Raw genomic sequence first — 16310 nt, 5'->3', positions numbered from 1 at the left:
ATACTTTCCAAGTGCGTTTTTATTACTACTGTGAAAAAAAAAAAAAAGAAAAAAAAAGCTCCACTATCATATGTGTACATCATGCGCCATCATCAAAGGCTGCGCGAAAACGTAGGTCATTATCCCGTTCATGCAGGGGCGGTACGTATGTGTCCCCCCCACATGAAGCGAATGCTTAAAAGAGAAACTTCATTTGAGTGATGCAAGGATAGGAAGAAACGTCTCACTTCATTTTCCCACTGCACGATTGCATAACGAATACAATTACGGAAAAACCTTTTTTTTTTTTCATGTGCTTACTGTCGAGCCACAGGGCACAGATCTGCGTTTAGCAAAATGAGCAATTCTTTTTTGTGACCCACGTATGTGTTTTTTTTTTTTCTTCTTTCATCTCTTTATTTTGTCACTAATATAGGAGGCCTTTTTCTTTTTTTTTTTCCCCTTCCACCTCCCCGAACGAGGAATTTCCGCCGAGTTGACTCGTGCGAATTAGATAAAGCAACCATACGAAACTACACGTGTGGGGGAAGATACAAAAAGGAAAGCACACCAACGGGGAGTACCTGTTCGATTGGCTTCATTCACACGCACAGCACAAACGTAGCTTACGTAGTGTAGGTCACCTTCACAACTGCTGCTCTTTTTGCCCATACGACGGTAAAAGAGAAATAGCGGCTGGAACACAAAAAGAAAAGCATTGCACACTTCACTCATCGCAATAGAGAAGGGCCACCATGGTGAGACAGTCGCAGAGCATGTACGATAGGCACCTGACTATCTTCTCCCCCGATGGGAACCTCTACCAGATAGGTAAGTACCCCCGCTTAAGTTTTTACAGGGATTGAAGTGGGGTGAAGAAGTGGAGGGATGCACCAACGGTAGAGAAGCACCCCTGATGTGTTGTCACTTCCCTGTGCTGCTTCATGCCGTAGTATGATCTCTTCACCGAAACCGCTTTACCTCCACCGCTGCAATTGCACCCCTCTGTATGCACCCCGCAGAATACGCCATCAAGGCAGTGAAGAACACCAACATAACTTCCATCGGCGTGAAAGGAGAAAACTGTGCCGTAATCATTTCGCAAAAAAAAATGGCAACGCAGTACATCTCGCAAGACAAGCTGCTAGACTACAACAATATTACGAACATTTACAATATAACCGACGAAATCGGATGCTCCATGGTGGGAATGCCCGGGGATTGCCTCAGCATGGTGTATAAAGCTAGGATGGAAGCCGCCGAGTTTTTGTATTCGAACGGACACAACGTTAACGTGGAAACCTTGTGCAGGAACATTTGCGACAAAATTCAGGTCTTCACGCAGCACGCCTACATGAGGCTGCACGCTTGCAGTAAGTTATCGAGATGGGGAAAATTATGACCTGTTCATATGAACTAGCCGAAATGTGGACAAAATGGCTACTTAAAAAAAAAAAAAAAAAGATTAGTTCATGTGAGCTAGCCAAAATGTGGACAAAATGGTTATTTGGAAAAAAAAAATATGAACGGGTCATAATTTTTCATTATTTTTTTTTTTTTTTTTTGCCATATAATTCTTACGTGTGCAACTGGCAATGCACCCCTTCTTCACCACTTTGCTTCTGCACCCGTTTACCGATTCATTGCGTTTCCCCCCTTCCCAAGGCGGAATGATCATAGGCATGGGCGAGGACAACAAACCGGGCCTTTTCAAGTTCGACCCGTCTGGGTTCTGCGCAGGATACCGCGCGTGTGTGATTGGCAACAAGGAACAAGAAAGCATAAGCATACTGGAGAGGCTGCTGGAGAAGAGAAGGAAAAAAATACAACAAGAGACGCTAGAGGAGGATATACAAAACACCATCATCTTGGCCATTGAAGCGCTGCAAACCATTTTGGCGTTTGACTTGAAGGCCAACGAGATAGAAATGGGGATCGTTTCGAAGACGAACCCCAACTTTACGCAAATCAGCGAGAAGGAGATCGACAATTATTTGACCTTCATCGCGGAGCGGGATTAATTCGTACAGCGTCCTGTCGGTCAATGGGTGAACAATCCTTAGTTACTTTTACTCATCACTCCTTCGCAACTCTGCCATGTGCTCACTTATTGTACATATGGCACATATTGTGTTGCCTTTTTTTTTCTTGTAACACTTCTCCTTCCTGTGTCATAATTTTAAAAACACTCCCCAACTTGCCAACCGATCTGTGTGAACGGAGCAGATGTGGATGGACGTTGCTACGTGTGCACGGAGGAATGTTGTCGAGAAGGCGACCGTCCAACATACGATTCGTTTTATAGCGGACACACCACACGGGGCGCTTCGCACAGTTATAAGTGAATAAATGAGTAAATAAGTCATTAAATAAGTGAATAAATAAGTACATGTATGTATACATGTGTACACACGCGTGTTTATTGCCTGCTTTCAAAAAGAGACGCCCACATGGGGCACTCTGTTAATGTTAATGATCTGTAAACAACGGGCAAAAAAAAGAAAAAAGGAAAAGGAAAGCTACACACACCAGGGATTGCTTACAATGTGAACTCCCCAGCTGCCACGCCAAAGTGAGAAGGAAAAAACGGGTGGACAGAAAGCTTCCCTTCATGACAGCTGCATACAATATATTCACCCAGGCGTTGGAAACAAAATGGTAAAGGGAAAAAATAATTCATACATTTTTATAACGTAACGGCAGCATACATTGGGTGAAGGCAGCAGAGCCCTGCAAGATGTAACCCTCCCCCGCCCCAACAGTGGGTAACATATTCAGGGGGGACTGGTTCTTCCGTTCCGGTAGTAGGTCCCTCTCCTCTAGTTATTCCTGTAGCTCCTGCTCTGTGAGTATAGGCTCTTCTTGTTGTATAGCTCTCCCGAGTTGTAATTCATTCCGTTGGATCTGTTTTCGCTGCGGTGGGAAGAAGTGGCAAGTGGAAATGATAAGTGATCATGTGGATACGTTCAACGGAGCGCAACTGTGGAGGCGCACCCTCTCGGTCTTTCCATTACTTTTGGTAGTCCTCCCCGTTGTAGTAGTTCGTCTGCATGAAAAAAAAAAAAAAAAAAAAAAAATTTGAAATGTGAGTGCAGACGGGGGAGAAGAGTTCATCACACAGTGAGCAACTCTACCAACGCTCCTTCACTTTCGGTTTACCATTTTCTGTTGCGCCTGGCCACCGTACACCTGGGGTACACGTGGGGGTGGGGGCGGCATCATCCGCCCATTCTTCTCAGAGTTGTTCATGGAATAGTTGCTTCCGTCGTAGTACTTGTTGGTAGAGTCCTTCGTGGACGCGTAGGGATCCTGCATCTCTGCATTCATCTTTGACCCCCGGTGGTGGTTGTCACTCCTTCGCTCATCCATATGGTTCTTCATATCGTAGTCATCGTTCCTTCCTCTCTTCTCATAGCGCTTATGAGAGGAGTAGCTGTCCTCTGCGAATCCTCTTCGCGTGTCATAGGAATCGTCTCTCCTTCGCTTTGCCCCTTTGCTGTCACTATGTAGGTCGTTTCGCAGGTCACTTCGGAGGTCACTTCGTAGATCGTTTCGTGGGTCGCTTCGTGGGTCGCCCCGCTCACTGGACTTGTGCACCATGTTCCTGGCCGACCTGTTGTACCCATAGCTGCTATGGTGCACCGAACTACCATACGCCCTATTTCCCTCGTGAAAGCTAGACACACTGGCACCTCCATCTGCACCTCCACCACCGCTGCCGTAGGGACCACTGTGGTAGGTGGTACTGGAGTTCCGATTCGACCGCTGGTTGTCACTCTTGTTGTACTTCAGACCTTTGTCGTCCCTCCTGTTATCATAACTGTTCGTTGTGACGCTCCTCCCCATTTTGTCACTTCGGTAAAACTTGTTCGAACCGTAGTTCTGCGTGTTGTAGTGGTTTCCTCCTCCGTAGTTGCTTCCCCCCCCGTACTTGTTATTCCCATAGTTGTGACTTCCATAGGAGGTGTTGTTATTATACCCGTAGTTGGAACTATGCATGGAATGTTTATATACACTGCTGGTGGTTCCCTTGTTTAGGAGGTGACCTCCTTTACTCATGCCTCCTGTTCCCCTACCAGCATTTACCCCTCCGCCTTTCACACCATATCCACTGGAGCCTCTAACAGAATGCCCATTGGACATTTCATTTAAAGGCGTTGGAAGAAGAGGCGGCTTCCTCTTCATGTCATACATAGAGGGGTAGTAACTACTACTTCGGTAAGTCCCTCCCATCGTCCGCTTGTTGGGGTACCTTTTATTATGGTAGTCGTTGGGGTAGTTTTTCTTACCGCTAGCAAACTTTATAGACAAAGCACAAATGTTTCGACGGTTTCTTTTTTTTTTATTTCTTCTAATATTTATGTAGTACTCAAAGTAGGCGCTCATGTTGTCACTGGCCTGGAAGAAGTCCAGTGGGCTGAAGATGCATTTCCACAGTTTGTCCCCCGAGGGTGCATCAGCAGTGGTTGCATCGGCCGTGGTTGCATCGGCAGTGGGTGCGTTAGCAGTGGGTGCGTCAGCAGGGGTGGCTTCTCCAACTGTAGCTGCTGCCTCCTCCGTAGGGGCTTCTTCAACCGTAGGTGCTTCTTCCCCTTCAGGAGCTTCCTCACCTGTTGGAGCTTCTTCTCCCGTGGGGATTTCTTCACCAGTGGGGGCTTCTTCAGCGGTAGGGGCTTCCTCCCCCCCCGTGGAAGGCTTCTCCCCGCACGGAGTCCCCCTCCTCATTTGGTTATTCAACTCCGCCTGAAACAAATAATAGGACATATGAGACCTCCTCCCTCCCCCAGAGACGCTACTTCTCACGTGCTGCACGTACAGCTTGTAGCGCATGTGGCTAATATGAGTCAGTTGATCTTTTATCGTGGTGCACAACTTAATCTTCTCATGAAATTCTTGGAAAAATTTTTTTCTCAAAAAAGAGTAACTTTCCACAGGGAACTCACGGGTGAAGTTTGGCTCCAATATAAGTGCCATCTCTTCAGGGATTATAATTTTTTTTTTTTTCAAAACGAAAGAGTAGAATGCACAATTGGCTAAGAATTCATTGTGCGTAAAGTGGTTACCATAGATGACTGGCACGTACTTGTCGACCAGGGTGTCTACATCGACCTTTGGTTTCTTCTCCTTCTGTTGCTGCTTTTCCGGCTGTTTCTCTTCCTCCTCTTCCTTCTTCTTTTTTCTTCTCTTCTTCTTCTTTTCCTCCTCCTCTTTTTCCTTTTCTTCTACCTGCTGTTGTACCTCCTGTTGTACCTCTTGTTGTTCCTCCTCCTGATCGTTCTGCTCATCGAAGGAAAACAATTTCATCACTTTTTCAATGTCTACGTGGTAGAAGAGTGGGAACTTTGCTATATTCATTTGGCTTGTTTTTTTTTCCTTTTCGTCTTCCCCGTCTGTGGAGTGCACCACGAAGGTTACTACTTGGGACGTCTCACATCCTTGTTTCTCTGTTGTGGTGGGAGTGTCCTTTTTATTCTTATTCTTCCCCTCCCCGTCGAAGAGGTGGGAGAACCGAGTCATATCCTCGTCGTCATCTTCATCATCATTTTCGTCATCGTCACTTTTATCATCGTCGTTTTCGTCTTCGTTCTCCTCATCATTTTTGTCCGCCCCTGCGTTGTCGTCCCCCGCGTTTTCCGCGCTGCCCTTCTCGGGCTCTTCCTCCTCTGCATACATGTTGGCGTAGCTGGACAGTTTTATACACACCTCTCCTCCTTCTGCGGCGGCCTGCTCGGTGGCTTCCTCTGCCACTTCTTCTGTGAGTTTCTCCTTATTTTCGGTGCTGCCACTGTCTTCTTCATTTTCCTTCTCTTGCTCTGCGTCGGACTGCCGCTCAGCCGCCTCCTCTGCAGCGTCGTCATTCGGTTCAGTGGTTGCTTCTCCGTTCTGTTCCGCAACAGCATCTACGTTCTTCTCCTCTTCGGGTTCTTCTCCCTCCTGAGTTGCTGCTTCTTCCCCCTTGCCACTGCACATGAGATTCTTCAGCGTGTTTAATGTTTCGTGAATGCTCTCTCGCTTCGTCTCCCTTTCATCATCGACTTTTTTCTCTTCCCCTTCTTCTTCTTTCTTCACAGCCAAGTCGGTGGGCTCTTCATCCTCAACGAACTTTTTTAACTTCTCCCTCGTCCAAAACACGTGCATCTCGGCATCCTTCTGACTCACTTGGATAATTTCGACCAGCACGCAAATCAGAAAATAGTATATACGTAGTGCCGTCACCTTGTCGTTGTACTTTAGTCCGGTCTCCTGGATGTTGTAGCAGAGGCCTGCAAGGAGTGGGTATGCATTAGATGGGGCAAACGAATGGACTTAAATCCGTGCGTCCTTCCATAGCATACCAAACATAAACACAAGAACCGACATGACGACGTAACAACGCCGCTACATGTCAGCGCTACACAGATGCACCCCTCACCTGGGAGAACCAAAAACACAGTGTCGAAGAAGCCGTTCGGGAAGTGGCGACCCAAATAAAACAAATTGGCGCTGAAGATAACGGAGACCCTCTTGTGCGTCTGCTCCTTCATGAACTTCCTGGTGTAGTAAAAGGGGGTCTTTTCAACAGGGACGTCTTCTTCCTGTTGTGTTGCATCGTCCTGTTGCATTGCTTCATTCTGGAACTTCCTCCTCTTGCGCTTCTCCAGGTCGCGCAGAAGGTAATCCACTTCTAACTCGGTGGAGGTGCCTTCGGGGGGGAGACGCGTGAAGTGGCATCGCACATTAGTGGTATCCCGTAGGATTATCACTACACAGACGTTACACTGAACAGACGTTACACAACACAGACGTTACACTGAACAGACGATACACTGAACAGACACAGTTAAGGCAAGCACTTACTCGCTACGTAAATATGGGCAGACGGATAGGCGTCAATTACTAACTCCGAAAAGGTGAGGTTCTCATCCCCTATGATCAGAATGTTGCTGTGCGTAGGTTCACCATTTTCACCTTGCTGGTCAGGCAATTCTTCCTCCACAGGAATAACTTCCGCTGACTTCTTCTTTCTACCTCTTGCGGGACCATTCCGTGAAGTGGCTCTCGAGCCCTTCTTCCCGACCTTTTCATCGTCTGCTTTGACCATCCTACAACACTTGCCTGATAAACGTACGATGGGTTATGTCACGGAGAAGGGGGGAGAGAGAATCTAAATTGCTCCCCAAAAATGTTCTGAGAAAAGTACCTCTTAAGTAAATCTCTCCACAAGTTTACCTGAACAAGTTACCTGCACAAGTTACCTGCACAAGTTTACCTGCACAAATTTACCTGCACAAGTCAGGTGAATTCACGCGATGTGATTGCTTCGTTGCGCAGTGTTGATGTTCCTCTTGTTGCAACTTTTTTGCTGCTCCTTTTTGCAACTCTTTTTTCCTACTCCTCTTTGTTGCTCTACTTTTCGTTTTTGCCTCTCTGCCTGCACCGTTCAAACGAGGTTCTAATATTTCACCGTTCGTAAGGAAAAAAAAAAAAAAAAAAAAATTGACACCTCCGCGGCGGGGTATTCATATGTCCCCACAGCCCATCGCAACGCGTCGCCGGGGAGTTCCGCCTGGGGGGGAAATACCAATTTGTGCGTTTCCTTTCACCGTTCGTAAGGGAAAAAAAAAAAAAAAAAAAAAAAAAACAGAGAATGTTCAGGAGCACGTGAACATGTACCTATGAGGATGCATAACCATGCTATCGCATAACCGTGAAATCGTATAACCATGTCAGTGGAAGAACGCACGAAGGGACGCACTGCCCAAAGCGGCAGCGTGGCCCCCATGGAGAGTGACCTAGAGAGCAGAGTGAACCACTTCTACGAAGTGGTGCAGCAGGAAATTTTAAATTTCTTCACAGAGAAGAAAGACAATAACCAGTACCTAAGTTACGCACGGATACAACTGCTCATACAAGACCTCATGGACTACCTAAACCATGGTGCATTCTATACCTTCACCAAAGTGTGCCAAGGAGGGGGCAACAACATATACTTCCAAGAGCCCAAGCTTTTCTCATTTTCCGTGTTCCCACAGAAGCTAAGTCGAGGTATTCTACAGCTCTGTCAGCAGTGCACATTGCTTCACGCGGAATTGTTCGATAACATCGTCTGTGATATGCCTTTTTTATTAGGCCTGTTTGAAGGGATAAAAAATTATGATGATTTTTGTGGCAGGCTGATTGGGATTTGTGAGAGGGTCTATTTGAGTAGGGAGTGTCCAGGGCGAGACATAAAAAACGACATACGTTGCGTTATTGGCAGGTCGGACTATATGTTGGATAGCAGACAAGACGAACGAAACGGAAAAAGCGAAGAAAATGGACCAAGCGGAAAAAACGAACCGAACTGCCAAGTGAAGCAAATCGAATACAACACCATTTCGGTGGCATTTGGGAACCTTTCATCTGTGGTGTTCGAGGCGCACAAGAATATGCTGAGACATGTTTACCGGGAGTGCTTCCCTCACGAGGGGCAACCACAAGGACAACAAGGTGGAGGAGGGGGACAGTCCATAACCGACGTGGCCTCCATCCTGGAGGGAAAGTTTAAAAATGACTTCCTCGACGGGATAGCCACGTGCTTGAAGCAATGCCACGAAGCTTACCTGACCGAAAAACAACCTCTGCAAGGACAGAACAAAACAATCATCCTTTCCATCCTACACAATGATGACCTGAACCGTTTCGATAAATATAAAACCAAGTATGGGTTAAATAAAATGGACATAACGCTCAAGTTCCTAACCTTAAAGGAGTTAGAATTTCTTTATGAAAAAAAAAAAATTTTTTTAAATTATCCTCATGAGACGTTAGAAGAGACATTAAAAAGGGTGAAGGAAAGTCCAGGCGACCTCCACAAGGGGAAGTTTTCCCCAGGGAAGCTCCTTCTCGATTTGAATACGGAAGAGTATGATCCATGTAAGGGGCAATGCTCCAATTATAGGCAGCACGTGTTTGAAGTCAGCGTGGTGTACTTCCGTTCACTGTACTCACCAGACCACTTTAATGAGACCGTTTGGCACGTGAGGGAGTTAATCGAATTCAGTGACGCTGTAAAGATACCTTCCCTGCCTTACCAGCTAGTGGGGTCCAAACGAATACAAATGATCCTCCTGGATGAGTCCATCCTAAAACGCTACCTGTCTCTAGACTTAAACAAGACAAACAAATCAGAAAAACAAATACAACACGACATGAAGCTCTTACAGAAAACATTCGCCCTGCAGGTGGATCCTTCACTTAGCCAAAATGAGCATATCGTTTCGCATGCCATTAGGGAGGAGCACAATTATTTGCTTAAGCCGCAAAGGGAAGGAGGAAAAAACAACCTACACGGTAGAGACATTAGGGAAAAGCTCATGCTTTACTATAAACCTGAAGAACGGGATAAGCTCTCCTTTTATGTCCTCATGCAGAAGTTATTTCCGACTCCATTCACTGCGGTGCATTGCAGGACGAGGCTGCGCCCAAGTGGGGAGGACGCTAGTAATTCATCCCATACAGAGAAGGGACACGTTGGAGGAAATATCTCCTGCGTTCAATGTGGCAGCAAATCGCACGTCGTTGAATTTTCCCCTGAACAATCCATCTCCGAAATTAGCCTCTTTCACAATTTTGTTTTTTGCAAAAATGTGAACCTGCTGAATGAACAGAAGGGGTACCTCATACGGACGAAGAACGCCAGGGAGAACGAGGGGGGTGCCATTTCGGGCATCTCCAGTTTGGACTCCTTCTTCCTAGTGTGATGACAGGGTTGGCACCCCTATATGTAGGGTGCACACCTCCTTGTAGAAACTCCTGTCTGACGTGATGCACATTCTTCACCCGTGTTTCCTCACTAACATCCTCGTGCTGTGCTGCACGTTGTATGCATTCCTAAACCCTGATGCCCCTCCATGGCAAACCTGCAAAGTGGTGTGTGTAGGAAGACAGTTTGGAGTAGTCCCTGTGGAGAAAAATTGTTTTATAGGACGATGAATGGGTTCTGCTTCACTCCCCCTAAGGAGGGTATAAATTCTACCCGGTGAAGCGCGTCGGTAGATTGTTCTGATTTAGATAATTGGAAATCTCGCCTCAGTGATGCTTACATACAACTTGAAGACACCTCTTCATATGATGTTGTGTAGTGCACCTGCCACGGAACATTCCTCATCTTCGCATCCTGGAATGATCAGCGTTATTCTGTTTAAATATTATTGTATCTTTTCACTTATGATGAACCGGTTGTGTGTCACCCGAGTGGGGAGCCAAATTCGCTGCGGGGGAGAGAAAGTCGATGAGGTAGTCGTGGCAAATTTTAGGGGGTGCTCCAATTGGGGAAAATTCGCCTTGAAGACGTGGGCCCTACTAAATGTGGAAAACTCCCGCACAGCTGTTCCATACCGTGGCAACCGTGAATGGTCTTACCTGGAAAGAACCTCAAAGGATGACTAACTTTGCTGCTTCCAGTTAAGCTGTTCCCCCAGGGTGGACTACCTTCCCTGTGCAGCTGGTCTGAGGATGAACCCCCCAAATGGTCCATCCGTCCATTTGCATTTCCATTCGCGTTTATTTTCCGCCTCTTCAGTAGGTACTCCTTCATAACTTTAACCACCTGTGGGGTGAGAATATCCTTTACCATTTTTTGACCGTCTCTGTTGGTCCTCAGTTTGAGTTTCCCTACTCGGTGTTGCACTACCGCCTGGTTGGAGTGACGACCATGGAAGTTGCTTACATATGGATTGGTCGTCTCTCTGTGGGGATGCTTATCCAACAGACTGTGCTCTGTTGGGTTCATTCTGTGGTACAGGTTTTTTTTTTTTTTTCGCCTCCATGTGGTAGATGCACCTTGGTAGTTGCTTCCACTAGGTGGTTCACCTGCTATGACGTTATCCCTAAATGAGGCTTCATATTGTTGCGTTGGAAGATCGACTTTTCCATCCTTTGTGCGCTCGTTTGGGTTGTTATTACTCCCCTTGTGTAGGTCACTAAGGGGGAGCCTGTCCTCTCCATTGGGTGCATCCATTTTAGCCACTTGTTTGTAATTCACCAGGGGGTTAACATACGCGGGGGCGTCTTCAACGAAGGGGGGATCAACCTTGCTGTTTTTACTCCCATCAGTTGGTATCCCTTCATTGAATATGAATTCATCGTCATCTCCTCCCTGCGTTTCAGTATCGTAAACATGCTCTTCCCCCGTCTGTCCAATCTGCGTTGCTAACTTTCCTGAGTTATGCTGTGCATAGTTCGTATGATCAGTTGGGGGTGGCCCCTCACCCATCCGTCCAGCAACGCACCATGGGTTACTTCCCCCACGAATAATCACCAACGATGCGACAGACGCAGAGAATGAATAACTTAGCAGAGACAACTTCATTTTGTCGTAAATTTGGAAAGAAACCCGAGCAGGTCATGCACTCACGGGTGTGCCAACTTATTTTTTTTGTTTTTTCGGAGTGAACAGATTGGTGCGCCCTCCGCGTAGACAATGAGATGCATGTGAGAACGTTTACGTGGAGAAATCTGCTTAAGGGTTATCATCCTGTTTGTACACATATGCACATGTGAGTGTATATTTTCCTTTTTTCTTCCCGCGCACCAAGTTGCATTTTGGTAAAAAAAAAAAAAAAAAAAAAAAAAGGCCGCATGAACAGGTGCACACAATTGATGTGCACGGGCATTTGCATTAACCGCTGCTCTGATTGGTTTAGTTTGGAACAGGGTTGTCAAAAGGTGAAAAAGGAACAAGTTAACGCGGAGAAAAGCAGTACATATTAGCTGCAACGGTATGGTATGATTCCAGCGCTGCCAACTATAATAAGTTAATGGCATGGCTCTGTTATTGATGCTCCCCCGAGGCAGAATCCGACGCAGCGTCTGACTGGTTTTCCGACTCCTTCGCCTTCGCGTCGGATTTATCACCGCTGAATACATTCACAGTGGCGTTAATCTTACCCAGGATGGTGGAAATATAACTGGTGTCTTGAATTTGCGTGGCTGTAGGGGCATCCCCATTTGTGGGATCCTCATTCGATACAGCCACCCCTTCATTTTCCTTCGAAACGCCTTTCTCCGAATTATATAGGTTCTCATTTATGCCCCCCCCTTGTGTGTTATTATCCTGCAAGTTACCTTCCTCCTTATCCATTTTAAAAACTTTTTCGTAACTTTCGTTTTCTTTTTTCTCCTTGGATTCTTCCTTCTGTATCTGATGGTTTTCACTGTCAAAGTTGTTTTTATAGCTTTCATTTACGAGGGGGAAATTTTCTTCCTCTTTTTCATCGAAGGGGGTGTCATCACTTGGTTGGCTTGTTCCCGATGGGTTGCTTTCATTTGGTGGCGGGGGGTTATTCTCTTCTTCTTCCGCTTCCATATCCACTTCGACTTCTACGTCACCCTCCTGGTTGGCATTCTCCATCTTGTTTTTCTCATTATATTCCTTGAGAGATAAAATTAGGGCCTCCTTCAACTCATTGTCTATGTCCTTCATATTTTCGATCTCTTCAATCGTGGGTAGATCGCTGCTATTATTACAGAAGACAATCCCTGGAGAGGTAGAAGTATTTTTATGGTCAGTTACCTGCTGACTTTCCTCCAAGGACATCTGCATGGCACTCATTAGCTGGTCGTCCTCCTGCATATTCCCAAGGTTGTAATCGTTGTTGTTCAGTAGAGAATTCAGAACAAACCTGCTCAGATTGTTTTCCGTTTCGGGACATTCAATGAACCTACAGTTGTCATTGCTATTTACGCTGTTATATAGCAGCATAAGGATGTCTCTATTCCTGTTTATATCTCCGTAGCTTATTATGTCTAGGCATATGTTGTTCTTCTTTAGTTGCTTGCCGGTACTGATTAGCTGCTTTTCATTCACTTTGAATGGGCTCCCTACAAAGAGCATGATTTTTTGACCCAGGTTCTTATCCACGCGATGTTTCAACGCCAACTGAGCTATTAGCAAACTTCTCACGATGTCACATGTGCCGTCCAACTTTATGTCGTGGATACAGGAGAGGAGCTGCCCTATGTCATTCGTGAGGGACACCTTCACTTTTGTCTTATCTCCCGCCATCATTAGGATTCCGATGTTGTTCTTGTAGTGCATGCTCGTCTTGTTGCAGCAGAGCACGTTCACGCAGTCGATCTGGGGGGTGAAGAAAAAAAAAAAATGTGTTAAGCAGTTTACATAGAGCAGTGTGGCGTATCTAAACCAGTGTCCAGTGGGCGTGGTGTGGCTTCCTCACCTGCGAGAGAAACCTGTTCGGCACGATGTCCTCATTCCTGTTGTAGTCACTGTTGTCAATGCAGATGATGGTCGCCTCGATGGAGCTCATTTTCGACTTAGTTCGGTTGGCGGCAGACAGGTGTTCACGCAAAAAGGGGTTCCCACTTCCGCGTGCAGGGTGTGTACTCCTTTGCAGGTAGGGGCTTCCCCTTCGAACAGCGAACCGTACACCTGCCCGGTTGCCGCAAATGCGCCTCAAGGGAAGAGGTGTTCCCAAGCGGAATGTGCTGAAACGGAGTGTGTTCAAACGCTGGTGTTCTTCCGAAGGGGCGAAATTCGTACACTCGGCACAGCTTTTTCACGCGCGAGTTAAACACCCGCGTAGGATGCGTTTATTCGATGGATGTAATTATGTTAGCATACCTCAGCGCGTTCATTTATATATATATATTTTTTTTTTTTTTTTCTCTCTCCCTTACGTGGTTAGCGTGAGGGAATTGTTTTTCGTTCATCTGAACCAAGGTGATTTTTTTTTTTTTTTTTTTTTTTTCCTTCAAAATGCACTGTGTGGGTATATATATTTACTGAGGGTGCCGTGCGTACTGTTGCGTTTGCCTTGTTGGTCCGTGTCGTTTTATTAACCCACGCTTGGCGCATCAGTCGGTGCGTGCTCCCAATTCCCCCAAGGTGGGAAAAGGCGAACATTGCTCTAGGTACACTTTTCCACGATCCGTTTTAGTCTTCCCTTGGGGAGCGATTACTGTCAGGAAGTGCGTGATGCCGGGGCGTGCACAACCCATCTTGGCGTCGCTTCCCCCCGTGTATGTATATCGTTGCTTATGTAGAAGTGCAGCAGAGGATCGCACAAAATGCACCGCCGCAGGGAAGCTTGCCCGTCAGTCCGCTCCGAATAAACCTGCGTTCCCCAAAGGGAACAATTGTATGCCCGCCAACTTTACCCTTTTTGCGTGCCCTTTTGCTCATACTTACCTTTTACCGCAACGAGCACTTCCCGACGGGGTAGCGGTGACTTGAATGAACTCGCCCGACTGGTTACTACAAAGGGCAAGGAAAAAAAATAAAATAAAATAAATAAATAAAAAAAAAGGAAAAAAAAAAGGAGAAAAAGGAGTAATAGAGACAAAGAGGAATCGTCTCCACCGCCTTTATCATTCCCATTACGATAACAACGCCAGCGTGGCCGCATGCTAAAACTTTTAAAGAGGGGGAACCTGTTCAAGAGGAGCATAATTCATACGCGTGGTTTCGCTGGTGGGAAGAAAATGGAAGGTGACAGTGTTAAGCGTGAGGAACTGGAGGGAGCGACAGGCGAGGCTGCTGCTCAGGAGGGCGCAGCAAAGGGGACCACTCCACACGAAACCGCCCCACAGGAAGACGTCTCTGGCAGACTGGCGGAAATTCTTTCCGTTGCGTCTGAATGTATCCAGCCCGAGGAGCTGAAGGCCAGGCTGCTCCTCAAAAGGCGGTTGATCTGCTACGATGGGTTCGAGCCATCCGGCCGGATGCACATCGCGCAAGGTAGGGCTGAAAAGGGGCAAACAATCGTGGGGAATATCCATACGTTACCTGGTCATTCATCCGTCACCACTGCCAATCCAACCACCATACCATTACAACTGTTATCCCCCCTGTAGGACTTCTGAAGTGCCAAATTGTGAACAAGCTAACAAGCAACGGGTGCACGTTCATCTTTTGGATCGCCGACTGGTTCGCACAGCTAAACAACAAAATGTCGGGAGATTTAAAAAAAATAAAAAAAGTGGGAAAGTACTTCATCGAAGTGTGGAAGAGCTGTGGCATGAACATGGAAAATGTTCAGTTCCTATGGGCAAGTGACGAGATAAATAAAAAACCGAACGACTATTGGTCGTTGGTTATAGACATATCCAAGAGCTTTAACATTAACAGAATAAAGAGGTGCTTAAAAATCATGGGAAGATCAGAAGGAGAGGAAAATTACTGCTCTCAAATTATGTACCCTTGCATGCAGTGTGCAGATATATTTTTTTTAAATGTAGATATTTGCCAGCTAGGAATTGACCAACGGAAGGTAAACATGCTAGCTAGGGAATACTGCGATATAAAGAAAATAAAAAAAAAGCCAATCATTTTGTCACATGAAATGCTTCCGGGACTTTTGGAAGGACAGGAAAAAATGTCGAAAAGTGACGAAAATTCAGCCATCTTTATGGATGACTCTGAGGCAGACGTGAATAGGAAGATTAAGAAGGGCTACTGCCCACCCATGGTCATTGAAAACAACCCCATTTTTGCATACGCCCGGAGTATCGTGTTTCCGCACTATAAGGAGTTCGCTCTGCAGCGCAAGGAGAAGAACGGAGGTGAGTCAGCGCTCTGGACGGTTGTCATATCGAACACGTCTGTAGTGGCCAAGTGGGAGGTCATGGTTACACTTTCGTTGCCCCACTAATGCATCACTTGTCTCCACTTCTACATAATCGCAACATTAACAACCTACACACACCCTCCATTTCTTAGGCAACAAGACCTACACCACGATCGCCGAACTGGAGGCAGACTACCTCAGTGGTGCACTCCACCCCCTCGACCTCAAGGACAACGTTGCCATCTACCTGAACAAAATGCTTCAGCCAGTGAGAGACCATTTCCAGAACGACGCCGAGGCGAAAAGTCTGCTTAACGAAATCAGAAAGTACAAGGTAACCAAATGAAGCAGTAGCACTGTCATAGTAGTTGTAGTGGTAACTAAAGAAGGTTTGTCGGCGGGGAGAGGAGGGGCCTGTCCGGTGCAGCTCCCCAAATAGTGGAAAGCCATGTATCCAGTGTTGGCACACATATGAAGGATATTGTCTTGCATGCACGTTGTCTTCGTCTTTTTATTGCGTTTCTGCCTTAAATCCCCCCTACCGCGTGTGCACCATACCGATGTGAAGTTCCTCATCGAAGGACCGCAATTTTTCACAGCCCCTGCGGGGGCTTCTTCTTGCCGTTCAGGCCAATGGCCTAAGTGTTATATACCCTTTCGCTGTAACCACATGAGGTTTCTCCTCTTTCAGTGCGCTCCTACCGCTACATTCCTTTTTTGTGCATGAACATTCCGTACTTTCCCCTATTTTGTCGCTCCCCACGGTACCTGGTTACCTCCCCT

General features: G+C 46.5%; 6 protein-coding genes across 6 annotated transcripts; 3 read left to right on the top strand and 3 right to left on the bottom strand.

Moving 5' to 3' along the window:
- Nucleotides 1-389: 389 nt before the first annotated feature.
- PCOAH_00001360 (Proteasome subunit alpha type 6) lies at nucleotides 390-2000 on the top strand (the record flags this gene model as incomplete). Its single annotated transcript, XM_020056953.1, has 3 exons — nucleotides 390-810; nucleotides 1002-1352; nucleotides 1645-2000. The coding sequence occupies 3 exons, from the start codon at nucleotides 735-737 to the stop codon at nucleotides 1998-2000; spliced, it is 783 nt and encodes a 260-aa protein (XP_019912424.1).
- Nucleotides 2001-2798: 798 nt separating this feature from the next.
- PCOAH_00001350 (Uncharacterized protein) lies at nucleotides 2799-7060 on the bottom strand (the record flags this gene model as incomplete). Its single annotated transcript, XM_020056952.1, has 5 exons — nucleotides 2799-2892; nucleotides 2994-3025; nucleotides 3139-6242; nucleotides 6392-6661; nucleotides 6817-7060. 5 exons carry the CDS (start codon nucleotides 7058-7060, stop codon nucleotides 2799-2801), a joined length of 3744 nt encoding a protein of 1247 aa, XP_019912400.1.
- A 622-nt stretch (nucleotides 7061-7682) lies between these two features.
- Nucleotides 7683-9701, top strand: PCOAH_00001340 (Glutathione synthetase; the record flags this gene model as incomplete). Its single annotated transcript, XM_020056951.1, has 1 exon — nucleotides 7683-9701. The coding sequence occupies one exon, from the start codon at nucleotides 7683-7685 to the stop codon at nucleotides 9699-9701; it is 2019 nt and encodes a 672-aa protein (XP_019912592.1).
- A 460-nt stretch (nucleotides 9702-10161) lies between these two features.
- Nucleotides 10162-11311, bottom strand: PCOAH_00001330 (DegP-like serine protease 1; the record flags this gene model as incomplete). The annotated part of the gene is made up of 2 exons (XM_020056950.1): nucleotides 10162-10211; nucleotides 10363-11311. 2 exons carry the CDS (start codon nucleotides 11309-11311, stop codon nucleotides 10162-10164), a joined length of 999 nt encoding a protein of 332 aa, XP_019912551.1.
- Nucleotides 11312-11773: 462 nt separating this feature from the next.
- PCOAH_00001320 (26S proteasome non-ATPase regulatory subunit 4) lies at nucleotides 11774-13268 on the bottom strand (the record flags this gene model as incomplete). The annotated part of the gene is made up of 2 exons (XM_020056949.1): nucleotides 11774-13078; nucleotides 13179-13268. 2 exons carry the CDS (start codon nucleotides 13266-13268, stop codon nucleotides 11774-11776), a joined length of 1395 nt encoding a protein of 464 aa, XP_019912526.1.
- A 1174-nt stretch (nucleotides 13269-14442) lies between these two features.
- PCOAH_00001310 (Tyrosyl-trna synthetase) lies at nucleotides 14443-15873 on the top strand (the record flags this gene model as incomplete). The annotated part of the gene is made up of 3 exons (XM_020056948.1): nucleotides 14443-14698; nucleotides 14815-15522; nucleotides 15680-15873. The coding sequence occupies 3 exons, from the start codon at nucleotides 14443-14445 to the stop codon at nucleotides 15871-15873; spliced, it is 1158 nt and encodes a 385-aa protein (XP_019912535.1).
- Between the last annotated feature and the right edge of the window lie 437 nt (nucleotides 15874-16310).

Source organism: Plasmodium coatneyi, chromosome 1, assembly GCF_001680005.1.
Source record: "Plasmodium coatneyi strain Hackeri chromosome 1, complete sequence".
NCBI classification, from domain to species: domain Eukaryota; phylum Apicomplexa; class Aconoidasida; order Haemosporida; family Plasmodiidae; genus Plasmodium; species Plasmodium coatneyi.
The sequence above is the reverse complement of the archived record's forward strand: the minus strand, read 5'-3'. Positions and strand labels throughout refer to the sequence as shown.